Source organism: Chrysemys picta, chromosome 2, assembly GCF_011386835.1.
Source record: "Chrysemys picta bellii isolate R12L10 chromosome 2, ASM1138683v2, whole genome shotgun sequence".
Taxonomy (NCBI): domain Eukaryota; kingdom Metazoa; phylum Chordata; order Testudines; family Emydidae; genus Chrysemys; species Chrysemys picta.
In genome coordinates this window covers 152,977,670-152,992,841 of record NC_088792.1, presented here as the reverse complement: position 1 = coordinate 152,992,841, position 15,172 = coordinate 152,977,670, and the positions used below count along the sequence as shown (strand labels likewise).

Sequence of the window (15,172 nt, the reverse complement as noted above, 5' to 3'; positions counted from 1 at the left end):
AAAAGATAAATAGGTTTCTTACACATATCCGAAAGATCTGTCCCCACCCAGCAATGAGGTCATGCTACACTGGTCAAGTTATTTATTTGGTTACCTTCCATTATTAGCCAAGGCTTAGTTCAAATCAGTACTTGTGCTTATATAACCTCTTTCGTCAAAGATATCCAAGCTCATTACAAATATTAATTATGCCTCACAACACCCATATGGGCAGGCAAGCATGGTCAGACCTCATCTATCCATCTGCAAAACGAGGCCAAATGGTTAGCCGATGCCCCCAAAGCATTGCAGCGAATCAGCAGCTGGAAAGAGAACCTTGGATTGCCGATTCGCAGTCTGCCTGCTAAGCCATGTTTACCACCTCCAATTAGCAATTCTGTTCAAGAGCTGGAAAGGGGCTTGTCAGATGGAGGTTCCACTTTCAGATTACATTAAGTGAAGAAAATCTGCACCATGCTCGAAGCCCATGCTGGACCTGGTTTAAAGTCTTCCCACGGACTTCAGTGGGCTCTGGGTCAGGCCCCCATGTTGTACAGTTGAGCCAGAGTTATAGGGGACTGGAAACCCCCACTTAACGTAGACCCACTTTCCAGCCCTGATGCTAGTGTAGTACACCTGAGCAGTTTGGAACCTCTCACTAGCCAGTGATGAATACAATGGCATGTCTGGAATGTGGAAGCACTGCATACATGCAAAGCCAGATTTCAACTCCAGCCAGCCTTCCCGGTAAGACTGTCCCCACCCACTTCGGTTTTATGGGAAGGATATCAACATTAGGAGGACTGTCTGTCCTACTCAGGTTAAAAGGGGAACTTGAGACAGTCACAGCTCAGCAATGGGATACGCAGCCTTTCATTTCTAGGTTGTCACGTCAAACCCAGCCCAGCTCTGCTGCGTCCTAGAGCGGTTCTGTTGGCAGGTCTATGGCATGCGAGTTTTGTGTTTTCAATCCGGTCCAGGTGTCCACACTGGAGTCCTCTCTCTCCCCAAGGAGTGGAGTAACTGGCACCCTTGTAAGCTGTAGAAGCAAAGAATGGAATGGGCTGGGATGCGGTGCCATCTTGCCCATGGAAGGGGTCTTCCCTGAAGGGAGGGGGTGTGTGCGCGCGAGACAGTCTATACGCAGAAGAATTAATGGACACCCATCTGACATCAGGAATCATAATACTCAAAAAACCAGTGGGAGAACCCTTTAACCTGTCTGGTCATTCAATGACAGACCTGCAGGTGGCTATCTTACAACAGAAAAGCTTCAAAAACCGACTCCAACGAGAAACTGCTGAACTCGAATTGATATGCAAATTAGACACAATCATTTTAGGTTTGAATAAAGACTGGGAATGGCTGAGTCATTACAAACAAAAGGACACTAAACTATCTAAACTGCTACATGCCACAAGGAGCCACAACAGTAGTTCCCTTAACCCACCCAGCAATATTGTTAATCTTTCCAACTATACTCTTAGCCCAGCAGAAGAGTCTGTCCTATCTTGGGGCCTCTCCTTTTGTCCCTCCAGACCCACAAACATGATTCAGTTCTGCGGTGACCTAGAATCCTACTTTCGACGTCTCCGACTCAAAGAATATTTCCAACATACCTCCCCACAGAATCCCCCCTACCAGCACTACAAAAAAGGATTCTGCGTGGACTCCTCCGGACGGTCGAAACAGACTGGATTTCTACATAGATTGCTTCCGTCAACGTGCAAAGGCTGAAATTGTGCAAAAGCAACATCACTTGCCCCATAACCTCAACCATGCTGAACACAACGCCATCTACAGCCTCAGAAACAACCCTGACATAATCCAAAAGGCTGACAAAGGAGGTGCTGTCGTCACCATGAATAAATTGGAATATGACCAAGAGGCTGCAAGACAGCTCTCTAACACCACATTCTACAGGCCATTATCCTCTGATCCCACTGAGGATTACCTAAAGAAACTACACAGTCTGCTAAAAAAACCTCCCTGACAAAGCACAGGAACAAATCTGTACAGACACATGCCTAGAACCCCGACCAGGGGTATTCTATTTGCTACCCAAGATCCATAAATCTGGAAATCCTGGACGCCCCATCATCACAGGCATTGGCACCCTAACATCAGGCTTGTCTGGTTATGTGGACTCTCTCTCCTCAGACCCTACACTCCCAGCTATCTTCGAGACACCACTGACTTACTGAGGAAACTACAACCCATCGGTGATCTTCCAGAAAACACCATCCTGGCCACTATGGACGTAGAAGCCCTCTACACCAATATTCCACACAAAGATGGACTACAAGCTATCAGGAACAGTATCCCCGATAATGTCACAGCTAACCTGATGGTTGAACTTTGTGACTTTGTCCTCACCCACAACTATTTCACATTTGGGGACAATATATATCTTCAAGTCAGCGGCACTGCTATGGGTACCCGCATGGCCCCACAGTATGCCAACATCTTTATGGCTGACTTAGAACAACGCTTTCTTAGCTCTCGGCCCCTAACGCCCCTACTCTACTTGCGCTACATTGATGACATCTTCATCATCTGGACCCATGGAAAAGAAGCCCTTGAGGAATTCCACCATGATTTCAACAATTTCCATCCCACCATCAACCTCAGCCTAGATCAATCCACACAAGCGGTCCATTTCCTGGACACTACTGTGCTAATAAGCGATGGTCACATAAATGCCACCCTATACCAGAAACCTACTGACCGCTACACTTACCTACATGCCTCCAGCTTCCATCCAGGACACACCACACGATCCATGGTCTACAGCCAAGCTCTAAGATATAACTGCATTTGCTCCAATCCCTCAGATATAGAGACAAGCACCTACAAGATCTTTATCAAGCATTCTTAAAACTACAATACCCACCTGCTGAAGTGAAAAAACAGACTGACAGAGCCAGACGAGTACCCAGAAGTCACCTCCTACAAGACAGGCCCAACAAAGAAAATAACAGAACACCACTAGCTGTCACCTTCAGCCCCCAACTAAAACCTCTCCAGCGCATCAGAGATCTACAACCTATCCTGAAAGATGATCCCTTACTCTCACAGATCTTGGGAGACAGACCTGTCCTCGCTTACAGACAACCCCCCAACCTAAAGCAAATACTCACCAGCAACCACACATCACTGAACAAAAACACTGACCCAGGAACCTATCCTTGTAACAAAGCCCGATGCCAACTCTGTCCACATATCTATTCAAGTGACATCATCATAGGACCTAATCACATCAGCCATACCATCAGGGGCTCGTTCACCTGCACATCTACCAATGTGATACATGCCATCATGTGCCAGCAATGCCCCTCTGCCATGTACATTGGCCAAACCGGACAGTCTCTACGCAAACAAATTAATGGACACAAATCTGACATCAGGAATCATAATACTCAAAAACCAGTGGGAGAACACTTTAACCTGTCTGGCCATTGAATGACAGACCTGCGGGTGGCTATCTTACAACAGAAAAACTTCAAAAACAGGCTCTAAGGAGAGAGTGCTGAGCTGGAATTGATATGCAAACTAGATACAATCAACTCAGGATTGAATAAGGACTGGGAATGGCTGAGCCATTACAAACATTGAATCTGTCTCACACTTCTTATTGTAACCCTTCTGCCCATCTAAGTTGGCAGCAACAAGGGCCATGTAGTGAGGGCTTCTATTTTATCGGGATCAGTACTCACACCCTCTCGGGACACGATGTGACCCACATACTTCACTGAGGTCCTGCAGAACTGGCATTTGTCAATTGAAAGCTTCAAACCATAATCCTCTAACCTATCAAGCACTTTAAGAAGTCTTTCTTCATGCTCCTCCAAGGTTCTTCCAAACACAATCAGGTCATCCAAATAAACTAACACTTGCAGTAAATTCAGGTCTCCCACAACTTTCTCCATAAGACGTTGAAATGTGGCAGGTGCTCCAGAAATCCCTTGGGGCATGCGTTCAAACTGATAAAACCCTAATGGGCAGATGAAGGCTGTCTTCTCCTTTTCTTCACCCAGAGGGATCTGGTAGTATCCACTCCGAAGATCCAACACAGAGAACCACTGGCTTCCCAGCAAACAGTCTAAGGCATCTTGGACTCGGGGCATTGTGTACTGGTCAACCACAGTACGGCAGTTTAGGGTGCGGTAGTCAATACACATCCGGATTTTCCCATTCTTTTTACGGACCACCACAATGGGTGAGGCGTATGGGCTGCGGGACTCTGTAATGATGCCATTCGCAGCCAGCTCCTGAAGATGTTGTCGCACATCTTCCATCTCGGAGAGGGCAATCCTCCTAGATCTCTCCCTGAAAGGTCAAGAGTCATGTAGTCTGATGTTGTGCTCGACTCCTTTTGCACATCCCACTCCTGCAATGAGAACACCTTGGATCTTTCACAAAGTTTCCTCCTCAGGTGATCTTTCCACTCCTCGGACAACGGTGAATCTCCAAAGTCAAACTTTGCAGGGTCTATTATCGGAACTTGAGTCTCACACTGGGGTTTTACAATTGATTCAGGCTCGAAGAGATCTGCTATCTTTTGTCCTTGCTTCACAACAACATCTCGACTTGTTTCATTAGCAATCAGTATAGTCACCTTTTCCTGGGCTTCAGCAGGTAGGGTTATGACTCCACTGGGGACCAGCACTCCTTCCGGGAGCTCTCCTTCAACTGGCTGCTCTACCATTGCTAATGCCCCTTTACTGCCTTTCAGCCAGGTACTCATGACAAGCACTTCTTGCTCTGTCCTTGCAGGCACTACTAAGGGGGTTGTGCCCATGTACTTCAGTGCCCCAATCGGTAGCTCAGATGTCTCCTTTTTAGCACCCTCAATCTTCCTATAGGCTTCAGCACAAAGCGTATGGATCATCAGGGTATTCAGGTACTGGTTCCCAGCCCGTCGTCTGCAGTAATCCGCGAGCACCTTGAAGAGACTGGAGTTGGTCCCTATCAGCACAGACACATCAGAGGTCCCTTTAGGGTCAGGGCATATTAATGCAGCTGTGTCCACCTCTTCTCTTACCCCAGCAACCTCCTCTGGGAATTCCAGGTGCACTATGACATACCCTTGGTAGGGGTATTCATCCATGCTGAGGCCACACAGACCAACGCCAGTCAGTGGCTGTATAGGCAGGTGCCTAAGCATTTGTTGGTAGAATGACTGAAATATAATAGTCACTTGAGATCCAGTATCAAGCACGGCTTTACACTCCTCCCCTTCAATCTTCACCATGACCTCTGCTCGAGGCCCTATCAGTCCTGTGGGGATCTCAGCTGGACAGTCTTTTCTGGGGGAATCTTCAAATCCTGCAGGCCTGGGTGGTCCCCATCCCCGGACTCTCTGGCAGCTACTGGATCTCTCCCAACTGATCCTCAGCTTTCCATACACTAAGGAGGGGTTTTCTTCATTATGGCACTTGGCAGCACTGTGTCCATCCTGACCACATCGGTAGCAGAAGAATTGTCCTTTCCCCCTTTGCCCAGATGGGATGGTGGCTCTAAATGCTGAGTTCTCCATCGCCACAGTCAGAGGCTCCTTATTCCCCGAAGTCTTAGCTTGGTCAATGGTGCTTTGCAGTTCAGCTATCCCTTCTGTCAGGACCTGCACTTGTTGGGCAAGTTCCTCTGCGGTGCTCACCATCAGTACACTGGCCGTTTGCAGTGGTGTTGTGCCGGCTGGCTCCAATGTTTGGGCTTCCCAAAATTCGCTGGCAGCCTGCCTTTCTTCCTCTTCTCTGACCTCTTTTATCAGCTGGGAATAACTTGGGGAATGTTCCCGTCGTTCTCTTAGCCGGAGATGGAGTAGAATCGGGTTCTGATACTGAGCTCCTCTTACAATTTGAACCAGTCTGGTCCGATCCATCTGTTCAGCAGTCACTGCACCCCTCATGACAGCTCTCTGAAGCAGTCTCTCCAGCCTCTGTATATAGGCTGAAATCTTCTTGCCAATTTGCTGTCAGGAATTAAGGAACTTACAGTAACTGTCTTCAGGGCCCTCTACACTCCCAGAGGTATGATCAAGGGCCTCCAGGCAGTCCTTCACACTGACCCCAGGGTCAATGAGCTTCAGGGTGCAAATCACATCTAATGCTGGGCCACTAAGGGTCTCTATTAGACATCTTCGCTTTTCTGCATCAGGTACGGCCCACTCCTGCAGCATTTCAGTGGTATGCTCCAACCAGGGTTCGAACTCCTCTGCCCCAGCAAATAACCTTAACTCACAACAAGAGTTTGACCTAGCATGGGACAACACAACCTTTTCCAATATTTGCCCCAGTGCTTTTGCCCAATCATTGGCTGAGGCTGCGGCCCCTGAGCTAGAGGCTGCAGGGCCGGGGCCCAACAAACCTGACATATTAGCCATTATACAAACAGTAATTTCCTCAAAATATAAACACAATTGTTTCCCAATGCAGTGGAACACTCAACAGGTGCTTGCGAGGGGTACTGACCCAGGGAATCCCGGACCAGCCCCCAAAAATGTAACCCTTCTGACCATCTAAGTTGGCAGCAACAAGGGCCGGGTTCTGTATCTAGGGGTTCCGTTTCAATAACGCAATGCAAAACCGGCTCGAGCCCCCACCCAGTGACCTGGGACAATTACATACCACCCCCTGGGTGCCTCTAAGAGGCAATACTTCCCCTCTCGCAAACATATTAGCCATTATACATTCTGAGTGTAACAGAAAATGAGGTAAACGACATCAGCATTAAATTGCAAAAACACCACAAACAGGATTCATAACACAAACCATGAGCAAAAAACCCACCCCAGCAAGTTGGGCTGTGTCCTTTCCCTTGGGTTCTTGAAACCAGCAACCCAAGGATCACTAAAGTCCCAAAAGTCCAACAACCCCCCAAAGTCTCTGTCCCTAGTCAGTGCAGCCCCAGAGTTCGGGGGGGGGGGGCACACAGGGTGTTAAGGGGCACCTTACGTGATCCGAGGCCAACGGGGTTCCGCTGCAGCCTTCACCACGAGCCGCTCCACTCCACCAGCTGCCCCGTGAGCTGCTCCCACCGTCCCACGAACTGCTCTAGCAGCTGCTCCACTCTGCTCACCGACCTGTGAGTCGCTCAGCTCCACTCCAACCGTCCCCGCAAGGCTCCACTCTGCTAGCTGCTCCGCCAACCGCTTAGCAATATAGCTTCAGGCTCCCCCACTAGTTAACAGCCTGTGATCTCAGCTCTTAATAACTTTAGCTCTTTTGTGATTTCAGCTCTTAGCAATTTCAGCTCATAGTAGAGGAGCCCCAGTGCTAGTGCACCATTGGCCCAAAGTGAATTCAGCTCAGCAGTCTGTAACTAGACTTCTAATGGAATCAAAGTTACCTCTGATATTCAACAGTGGAGAGAGGAGGTAGTGCAATTGGTGTTTCAACCCCTCAGAAGAGGCCCATACCATCAGGTACAAATACCTATCCCCATCCTCTCTCCATTCACTGCGTTTTGTAACCCATGCCCCTTGTCAAGCAAGTGCTACTTAGGTAATGGTGAAGGACTCACTCAGTCCTTCTGTCATACAACAGTTTCACTGGCCTTGATTCACAGAATCAGGGTAACAAAACTTTATTCTTCCTGCCCCAATAAAAGAGAAAACTGGGGATCCCACACCAGCCAAAGTAACCACTTTGAGTTGCTGTTGTTTCATGCCAGGCAAGTGGGTGTGCCTATGCAAACAAGATCAGCCCCTGGAGTTCTTTTCCACACTCGTCATAATTCGCCACCAGATGTCAGGGTAGAGCTCATCCTGACTCTGCTTACATTATCAAACTGTCTGTACTAAGCTATCTTGATTATCTCTTCAAAAGTTACTTAACTGGCCTCTCAGAGTTGGTAAGACAACTCCCACGTGTTCATGGTGTGTGTGCGCCCGCGCTCCATTCTATGTATCCGAAGAAGTGGGCTGTAGTCCACGAAACCTTATGCTCTAATAAATTTGTTAGTCTCTAAGGTGCCACAAGTACTCCTGTTCTTTTTGCGGATACAGACTAACACGGCTGCTACTCTGAAACCTGTCACTTTGCAATCCAAAAACATCCATATTCACCTAATTCTGAACATCAGACAACAAATAGTTTCAACCAGAAATAGTTGGGCTTTACTTTAATTCCTGCTCAAGTCTTCAAAAACCTTCATCCAAGACAGGTTGTCTAAACTACATAAGTGGGAATCTGCGCTACTAGCACAATGGTGCCTGAGAAGTTACAAAGCTTGTTATTTATTTATAAATAAATAAATAAAATAATAATAATAATAATAATAATAAAAAAACCACACATACACACCCCTAGAGAGAAGAGCAACAAAATATCCTTTTGTGGAGTTTGTTTCTCTAAGATCTAGTAAAATACAAAGACTGAAAAATCTACACTCGATTGTTACAACAGCACATTTCCATGGTATTATATTCCTTATCCCTGAACATTAGTACACCTCTACCCCGATATAACGCGGTCCTCGGGAGCAAAATAAATAAATAATAAAAAGCCCCCCCCCCCCACACACACACACACACCTTACCACGTTATAGCGAACTTGCTTTGATCCACCGGAGTGCAGAGCCCCGCCCCCCCCGGAGCACTGCTTTACCACATATCAGAATTCGTGTTATATCGGGTCACGTTATATTGGGGTAGAGGTGTATCTATACCTTGGTGAGGAAAACCTAATTAATATCATACGCTCTCACCAGAAGTGGCTCCAAAATTTGAGTGACGAGCCCAAAAAAAAAAAAAACAAAAAAAAAAACCACACACTGTGTTACTCGGAGGAGTTGGTCTGTTTCTACAAAATCAGCTTTAGAAAGCAAAGTAAATGAACACACAAGTTTTAAAAAGCAGATGTGCGTAGAATGGGAAGAAAAGTTGCCTTGAACTTTAAAGTTAGACTAAAAGCAGCCCAAGATAAGTGGGAGATTAGCTATGATGACATGAACCTGCCAATATGCATACACATCTTTGGCCAAATTCAGCCCTCCATTACATCCATGTAGTTTCTCGGGTTACACAGGGGTAACAGCACAGAATATGGTCCTTGATAACTTAAGCCATTACGTACAAGCAGGACACTCATGCAATCTGAGGCACAAGTAGCACAGACATATGAACTTCTTTGCAAATCTCTGTTACTCCCTTTAAAACATGTTTCTACCATCCCAACCCTCTCCCATCACAGTCATATCCCCATTGCATCTAGCTCCAGTTGTCTTAGATTCTACTGTCCTTTTTTTTGATAACAGGATACTAGTGGGACTCATTAGCCTCCATTTGTGATCCATCCAGGGAGAAATCCTAGCTTCATGAACATCAGTGGCAAAAAATGCTCATCAACTTTAGGAGAGACATTCTGACCTCACTGATTTTAAATTAGGCCTTGAAGGGTTCCAAAAGACAAACAGCATTAGCCTTCTGGAGTATCTAACCCTCTGTAAACTTTGGTGGAGAAAGTCTCTTCAAAAACTGGGCCCAACACCTCAATTGGATTAAAGAAAGATGGCTGTTCATAGATAGGGTTGCCAACCCTCCAGGATTACCCTGGAGTCTCCATGAATTAAATATTAATCTTTAAAGATTATGTCATGTGATGAAACCTTCAGTAATACGTCCAACCAAAATTGGCAACCCTATTCCTAGAGGGACTGAAAAAGTTATCCTTTTTAAAAAAAAAAAAAAAAAGGAAAGACAGGAGTACTTGTGGCACTTTAGAGACTAAACAAATTTATTAGAGCATAAGCTTGCGTGGGCTACAGCCCACTTCTTTAGATGCATATAGAATGGAACATAAATTGAGGAGATACACACACACACACGAGCATGAACAGGTGGGAGTTGTCCGCTACGCTTACCTACATGCCTCCAGCTTCCATCCAGGACACACCACATGATCCATTGTCTACAGCCAAGCTCTAAGATATAACCACATTTGCTCCAATCCCTCAGATAAAGACAAGCACCTACAAGATCTCTATCAAGCATTCTTAAAACTACAATACCCAGCTGCTGAAGTGAAAAAACAGATTGACAGAGCCAGACGAGTACCCAGAAGTCACCTCCTACAAGACAGGCCCAACAAAGAAAATAACAGAACACCACTAGCTGTCACCTTCAACCCCCAACTAAAACCTCTCCAGCACATCAAAGATCTACAACCTATCCTGAAAGATGATCCCTCACTCTCACAGATCTTGGGAGACAAACCTGTCCTCGCTTACAGACAACCCCTCAACCTAAAGCAAATACTCACCAGCAACCACACAACACTGAACAAAAACACTGACCCAGGAACCTATCCTTGTAACAAAGCCCGATGCCAACTCTGTCCACATATCTATTCAAGTGACATCATCATAGGACCTAATCACATCAGCCATACCATCAGGGGCTCGTTCACCTGCACATCTACCAATGTGATATATGCCATCATGTGCCAGCAATGCCCCTCTGCCATGTACATTGGCCAAACCGGACAGTCTCTACGCAAAAGAATTAATGGACACAAATCTGACATCAGGAATCATAATACTCAAAAACCAGTGGGAGAACACTTTAACCTGTCTGGCCATTCAATGACAGACCTGCGGGTGGCTATCTTACAACAGAAAAAACTTCAAAAAACAGGCTCTAAGGAGAGACTGCTGAGCTGGAATTGATATGCAAACTAGATACAATCAACTCAGGATTGAATAAGGACTGGGAATGGCTGAGCCATTACAAACATTGAATCTATCTCCCCTTGTAAGTATTCTCACACTTCTTATCAAACTGTCTGTACTGAGCCATCTTGATTATCACTTCAAAAGTTACTTAATTAGCCTCTCAGAGCTGGTAAGACAATTCCCACGTGTTCATGGCGTGTGTGTGTGTGTGCGCTCAATATATGTTCCATTCGATATGCATCTGAAGAAGTGGGCTGTAGCCCACGAAAGCTTATGCTCTAATAAATTGGTTAGTCTCTAAGGTGCCACAAGTACTCCTGTTCTTTTTGCAGATACAGACTAACACGGCTGCTACTCTGAAACCTGTCATCCTTTAAATTCACTTTAACCACAGAATAGAGAGATATCTGTATTAGTACTCTATCATCATCCAAATTCCTCACCCCATCTACCTTACTCCCAAATTAAAAATCAGGACTTTTTGTTGCAGGAAAACAAATGTCCAAACAGAATTTGTACACGGAGAGGAACACACTCATTTTTATGGTGGTTCAGAGGCAAGGGTAGAAATCCACCCTGGGTGTGGGGGGTGGAGAAATAGTGTTTGGAAATATCTGCCATTGGGTGCATTCCAAAGTACTGTCTCTTCCTGAGTCCCTTTATGCGCCAGAGATAAGTCATCCTCAGCGGAGTTTGTTCAGCAGGATCCCAAGGGGGCAACTAAAAGGCCCACTAGGCAGAGGGAAGTCTCCTGCCACTTGAATTCCAATAGTGCTGGTTAAACTAGTTCCTCGAGTTTGCAAGGCACATACACACCCACCCACCCTCATTCATTATTTCAGACTATAATTCTTCAGTCACTTTTGCAAAAATTCCATCTTGCTTCTCACTTTCTATGCCTTGTGCCACCCCACCAACTTGACATCCTTAGTTAAGCAATGGGTAGGGAAGGCTATATTCTTACCCCAGCCAACATCTTAGTTCACCTCCACTTGGAAAGTGCCACCTAATGGGTTTCTTCCTCTAGCAGAGAAGGAGGAGGCTTCTGGGCTCAGTCTTTCAAAATTGCCAAGCGAGCACACGCAACCAGTATCATATGGGTGCAAGCAAGCTTTCCATCCGAGATGGATCCAGATTGCACCAGCTCAAGGCCCAGGTTGCTAGGCTGCTCTCCAGATCCCTAGCACTTCCAATGCAACTCGCTTCCTTAACACCCCTGATTGAGCATTGCAGTGGCACACTGAACGTAATGCCAGCAGGCAGGAAAAATGTGAAGCTGCAGCTTGTTTGATCTACGCTGCCTCCCAAGTGACCCAGATTTCCTCAGCTGTACCCTCTGTTTAGGGAGGGTGATCGCCTCTATTCCCCCATAGCAGCATGATCTCACGGGCCACTAGCCCAATGCCCCATTAAGTGGGCTGGTGAATAGCAAGGCCTTTAAGACATGCACCAAGAAGGAGATGCTCTCAGCATCATAGGGATTTTTGATCAGTTGTAGCAATGGGCCCATTTGAGAGAAGGGACCCAGGCACCAGCATTCAACAGAAGAACTGACTTCGCTCCTCTCACATCCCTGTAGTTTTGCTCCAAGCCATGTATCAGATCTATTTTACAGGCTTAGTTGTGCAGTGTTTACTTGTGCAAGCAGGTCGACAGCAGACTCAGGACCAGGAGTCAAATCCTGGGTCCCAGTCCCATCCCTAACCACTAAGCCATGTTTAGAACCCAGGAGTCCTTAAATCCTGGGCCTTGCCCTCAGCACACAGGCACTCATTCACAAAGGAGCTCCAGCAATAGGTTATTCTGCAGAGGTACAGGGGTATCAGGATAGCATGGCAAGGGGGAAAGCCTTTCTCCCTCCATCACAGCCCCCTTAAGTGTGGGCTACAGAACAGATGTATCTATATGCATTTCAGTTAAACTTATGAGGGCTGATCACGAGAGGTCCCAGGAACATGGAAGCTTTTTGCAGGCTGCTATCAGCATCCCAGGCAGGACTTGCCAGCAGCGATTACTCATCATCAAAAAAGTCTATTTATCCCTTGTGTTACAGGGATGAAGCCAGAGAGGAAGTTTTAGGCTGTGTATGTAATGACAGCAGGACCAGGTGGTAGTTAGCCCAATTCATGGGCTCCCACTGCAAACAGGGCCTTAAAGAAATAGACCAAGACAGATACAGACCGTATATTTAAAGTCAGTGCCTCACCAAGCAAGAGCAAAATCACCATTGCCACCAGTTTGTGGGTTGTTCTGGTTGATCCATTTTGGCCTCCTCCCACATCTCATAGTCAATGGCGTGTGCCTGCCCCACAACCAGCCTTTCAGTCACCCTCAGGTAGGGAGCTACATATCAACCAAGACTTGAAAAGATAATTAGAGATTTCCAAGACACCACAGTGAAAGGGTGGGGAGGAGACAGGACCAAATACATGTCCCTTCTAGGGCTCTCTGAACTGGCATAGGCCCCCCTCCACCCAGTTCTGATGCACCAGCTTCCTTCTCCCTATTAACCCTATTCCAGGCAATCCATTTGCAGAACCCCATACAATTAACAAAACACTGCTCTGATTGAAAATTCAGAGGATGTTGAGCAAAGGATGGCTTATGAGTAGGTCTAGGGGAAGGCAGTATTATTCTGAAGGTCGAGGGTAAGGTTACTAGTGAGAAACGTTCAGAAGGTTCGGTTAGTGCCTAAGCATAGGACACACAACATCCTAGTTACAGCAGCAGTGCTCCAGATAAAGTTATAGTGATAAACATAAAATTATATGCACCCCTCACCAGCTTTCTACATTGCAAGCACTTTACATCTAGTTTAGAAACACCTTTAGGATTTCAAACCCTTACTGGTGGATTCTCCCCCCTTTTTAAAGCACTTAAAACTGAAACATGTAATCTAGATACTGGTTTTCTTTGCAGTAGCCCCACATACATAGACAATCCCATACCCTAACCAGCAGTTAGCCCTACTCCCTCTGTAAAATATGCACTATAAACATAGGGAGAAATTTACTCCCATGTATCCTCCTGACTAAGGGAGGAAAGGAGGAATCTGACTGAAGAAAGTTAGAGGAAAGACCATTGCTTTCACTGTTTATAGGTGCAGAGTTCCCCCACTATAATGTGCCATGATTTTTGTTTTTAAAGCATTCCAAGTTTCGAGCTGGGAAAAATCCAGTCCCTGCTGTTTTTATGCTCTCCTTTTAGATTTCTAAAAAGAATCAGCACTACCCCCAATTGATTTACATATCTGAAAAACAGAAAAGCTGTCAGCTGTAAATGCAATCCAATCCCAAACCCCTCCAGGACAATGAAATCTTGGGGGTGGGAAGGATTATTAAAGAAAGGCCTCAGCCTCTCTAGTCATAGTAAATGGAACAGCTTTCAAAAGGGAAAATAAAGACATGGCAATCTTACCTTCAGCCAGCACTTCATCCACCGTCACCTGGTATCTCCCAATATGGAACACCCTGCCAATGTACCCACTCCCTGCCACTGTATTACTGCCACTTCCTCCACTGGTACCAGAACCAGGGCCAGAACCGCCCTGCTCTCGACGAGAGTCAAAAAACTTCTTCATCTCTCCAGAGAAATAATTGTATTATGATTAAAGGTGATGTTGTCAAGGTCCAATTTTTTCCCCCCTTCTTGATTCCAGCCAATAAAAATAATCCACTCCTAGTGGTGATTTTTTTTGGGGGGGGGGGGTTGTTTGTTTGAAGTAGGGCAGATGCTTTTTTTCCCTCCTGCCAGGCAGAGCTGGTCAGATTTAGACCTGTAAGGATCATATAAAAACAAAGAAGGACAAACGATTACAAACCCTTGGCAAATAATCAGAAAAATAAATAAAACCCTTGTCAGATGTTCTCACCATTCCCCTAAACATAAACTCACAAGCAAGATGGAATTAATCACCCAGCCCCCAAAAGCATTGCAAGCAGTTGATTATATACGGATGATGTACCTCTTCCTGGGCAGCTAATAAATCCATGTAACCCGCCCCCCACCTACTTACCTACCTAGGTGCTAAAGGGGCGGCTGTCCCAGCGCTTTGCTGCAAATAGGCTGGAGCTAGCAGTTTAGCCACAGTGTTACCATTGCTACAGCCTCTCTGCTGGTCCTGGATGGAACATGGTTATAAGGTAACATTGCCACTTAAAGGAGGCAAACAGCAGCTGATAACCAGAGACCATTACAGGGCTGATCTGACTCCAACCCCCACCTCTCCTCCAGCTCCATCCAACCAGGAAATGAACTGTCACAGGAAGTCCCTGCTTCAATCAGGGTGGGTGGAGTGGGGAGATGGTGCATGGGTGATTTCCCATCCTCTCCCCAAAGCTGTTCTTTTTAACCCCTTAATCCCTAGCAGTATTCTCCCTCCCGCCTCCACAATAGATTTCAGCTGAAAAAAAACGAAAGGCTGGTGGAGAGGAAGGGGGCTGAGGGTGGTTTAGAGCCAAAATTAAAGCAGCAGCCGAATAAAGTGGACATCAAAGAGTGTGGTGTTTTTTTTAAACT

The 15,172-nt window shown here is 46.2% G+C and overlaps 1 protein-coding gene across 21 annotated transcripts in view; it reads right to left on the bottom strand.

Moving 5' to 3' along the window:
- The window catches only part of AAK1 (AP2 associated kinase 1), a 143,035-nt gene extending 127,863 nt beyond the window's left edge, over positions 1-15,172 (bottom strand). For 15 of the 21 annotated variants that reach the window (XM_042840274.2, XM_065584424.1, XM_065584426.1 and 12 more), the window contains exons 1-2: positions 14,674-15,155; positions 14,072-14,429 (exon numbers count right to left, since the gene is read on the bottom strand). In XM_042840274.2, coding sequence (XP_042696208.2) covers positions 14,072-14,234 — 163 coding nt within the window. In that variant the 5' untranslated portion in view covers positions 14,235-14,429; positions 14,674-15,155. Of the gene's footprint in view, positions 1-14,071; positions 14,430-14,669 lie in introns of those variants that run through there. The other 6 variants (XM_065584421.1, XM_065584433.1, XM_065584440.1 and 3 more) reach the window with 3 other exon arrangements.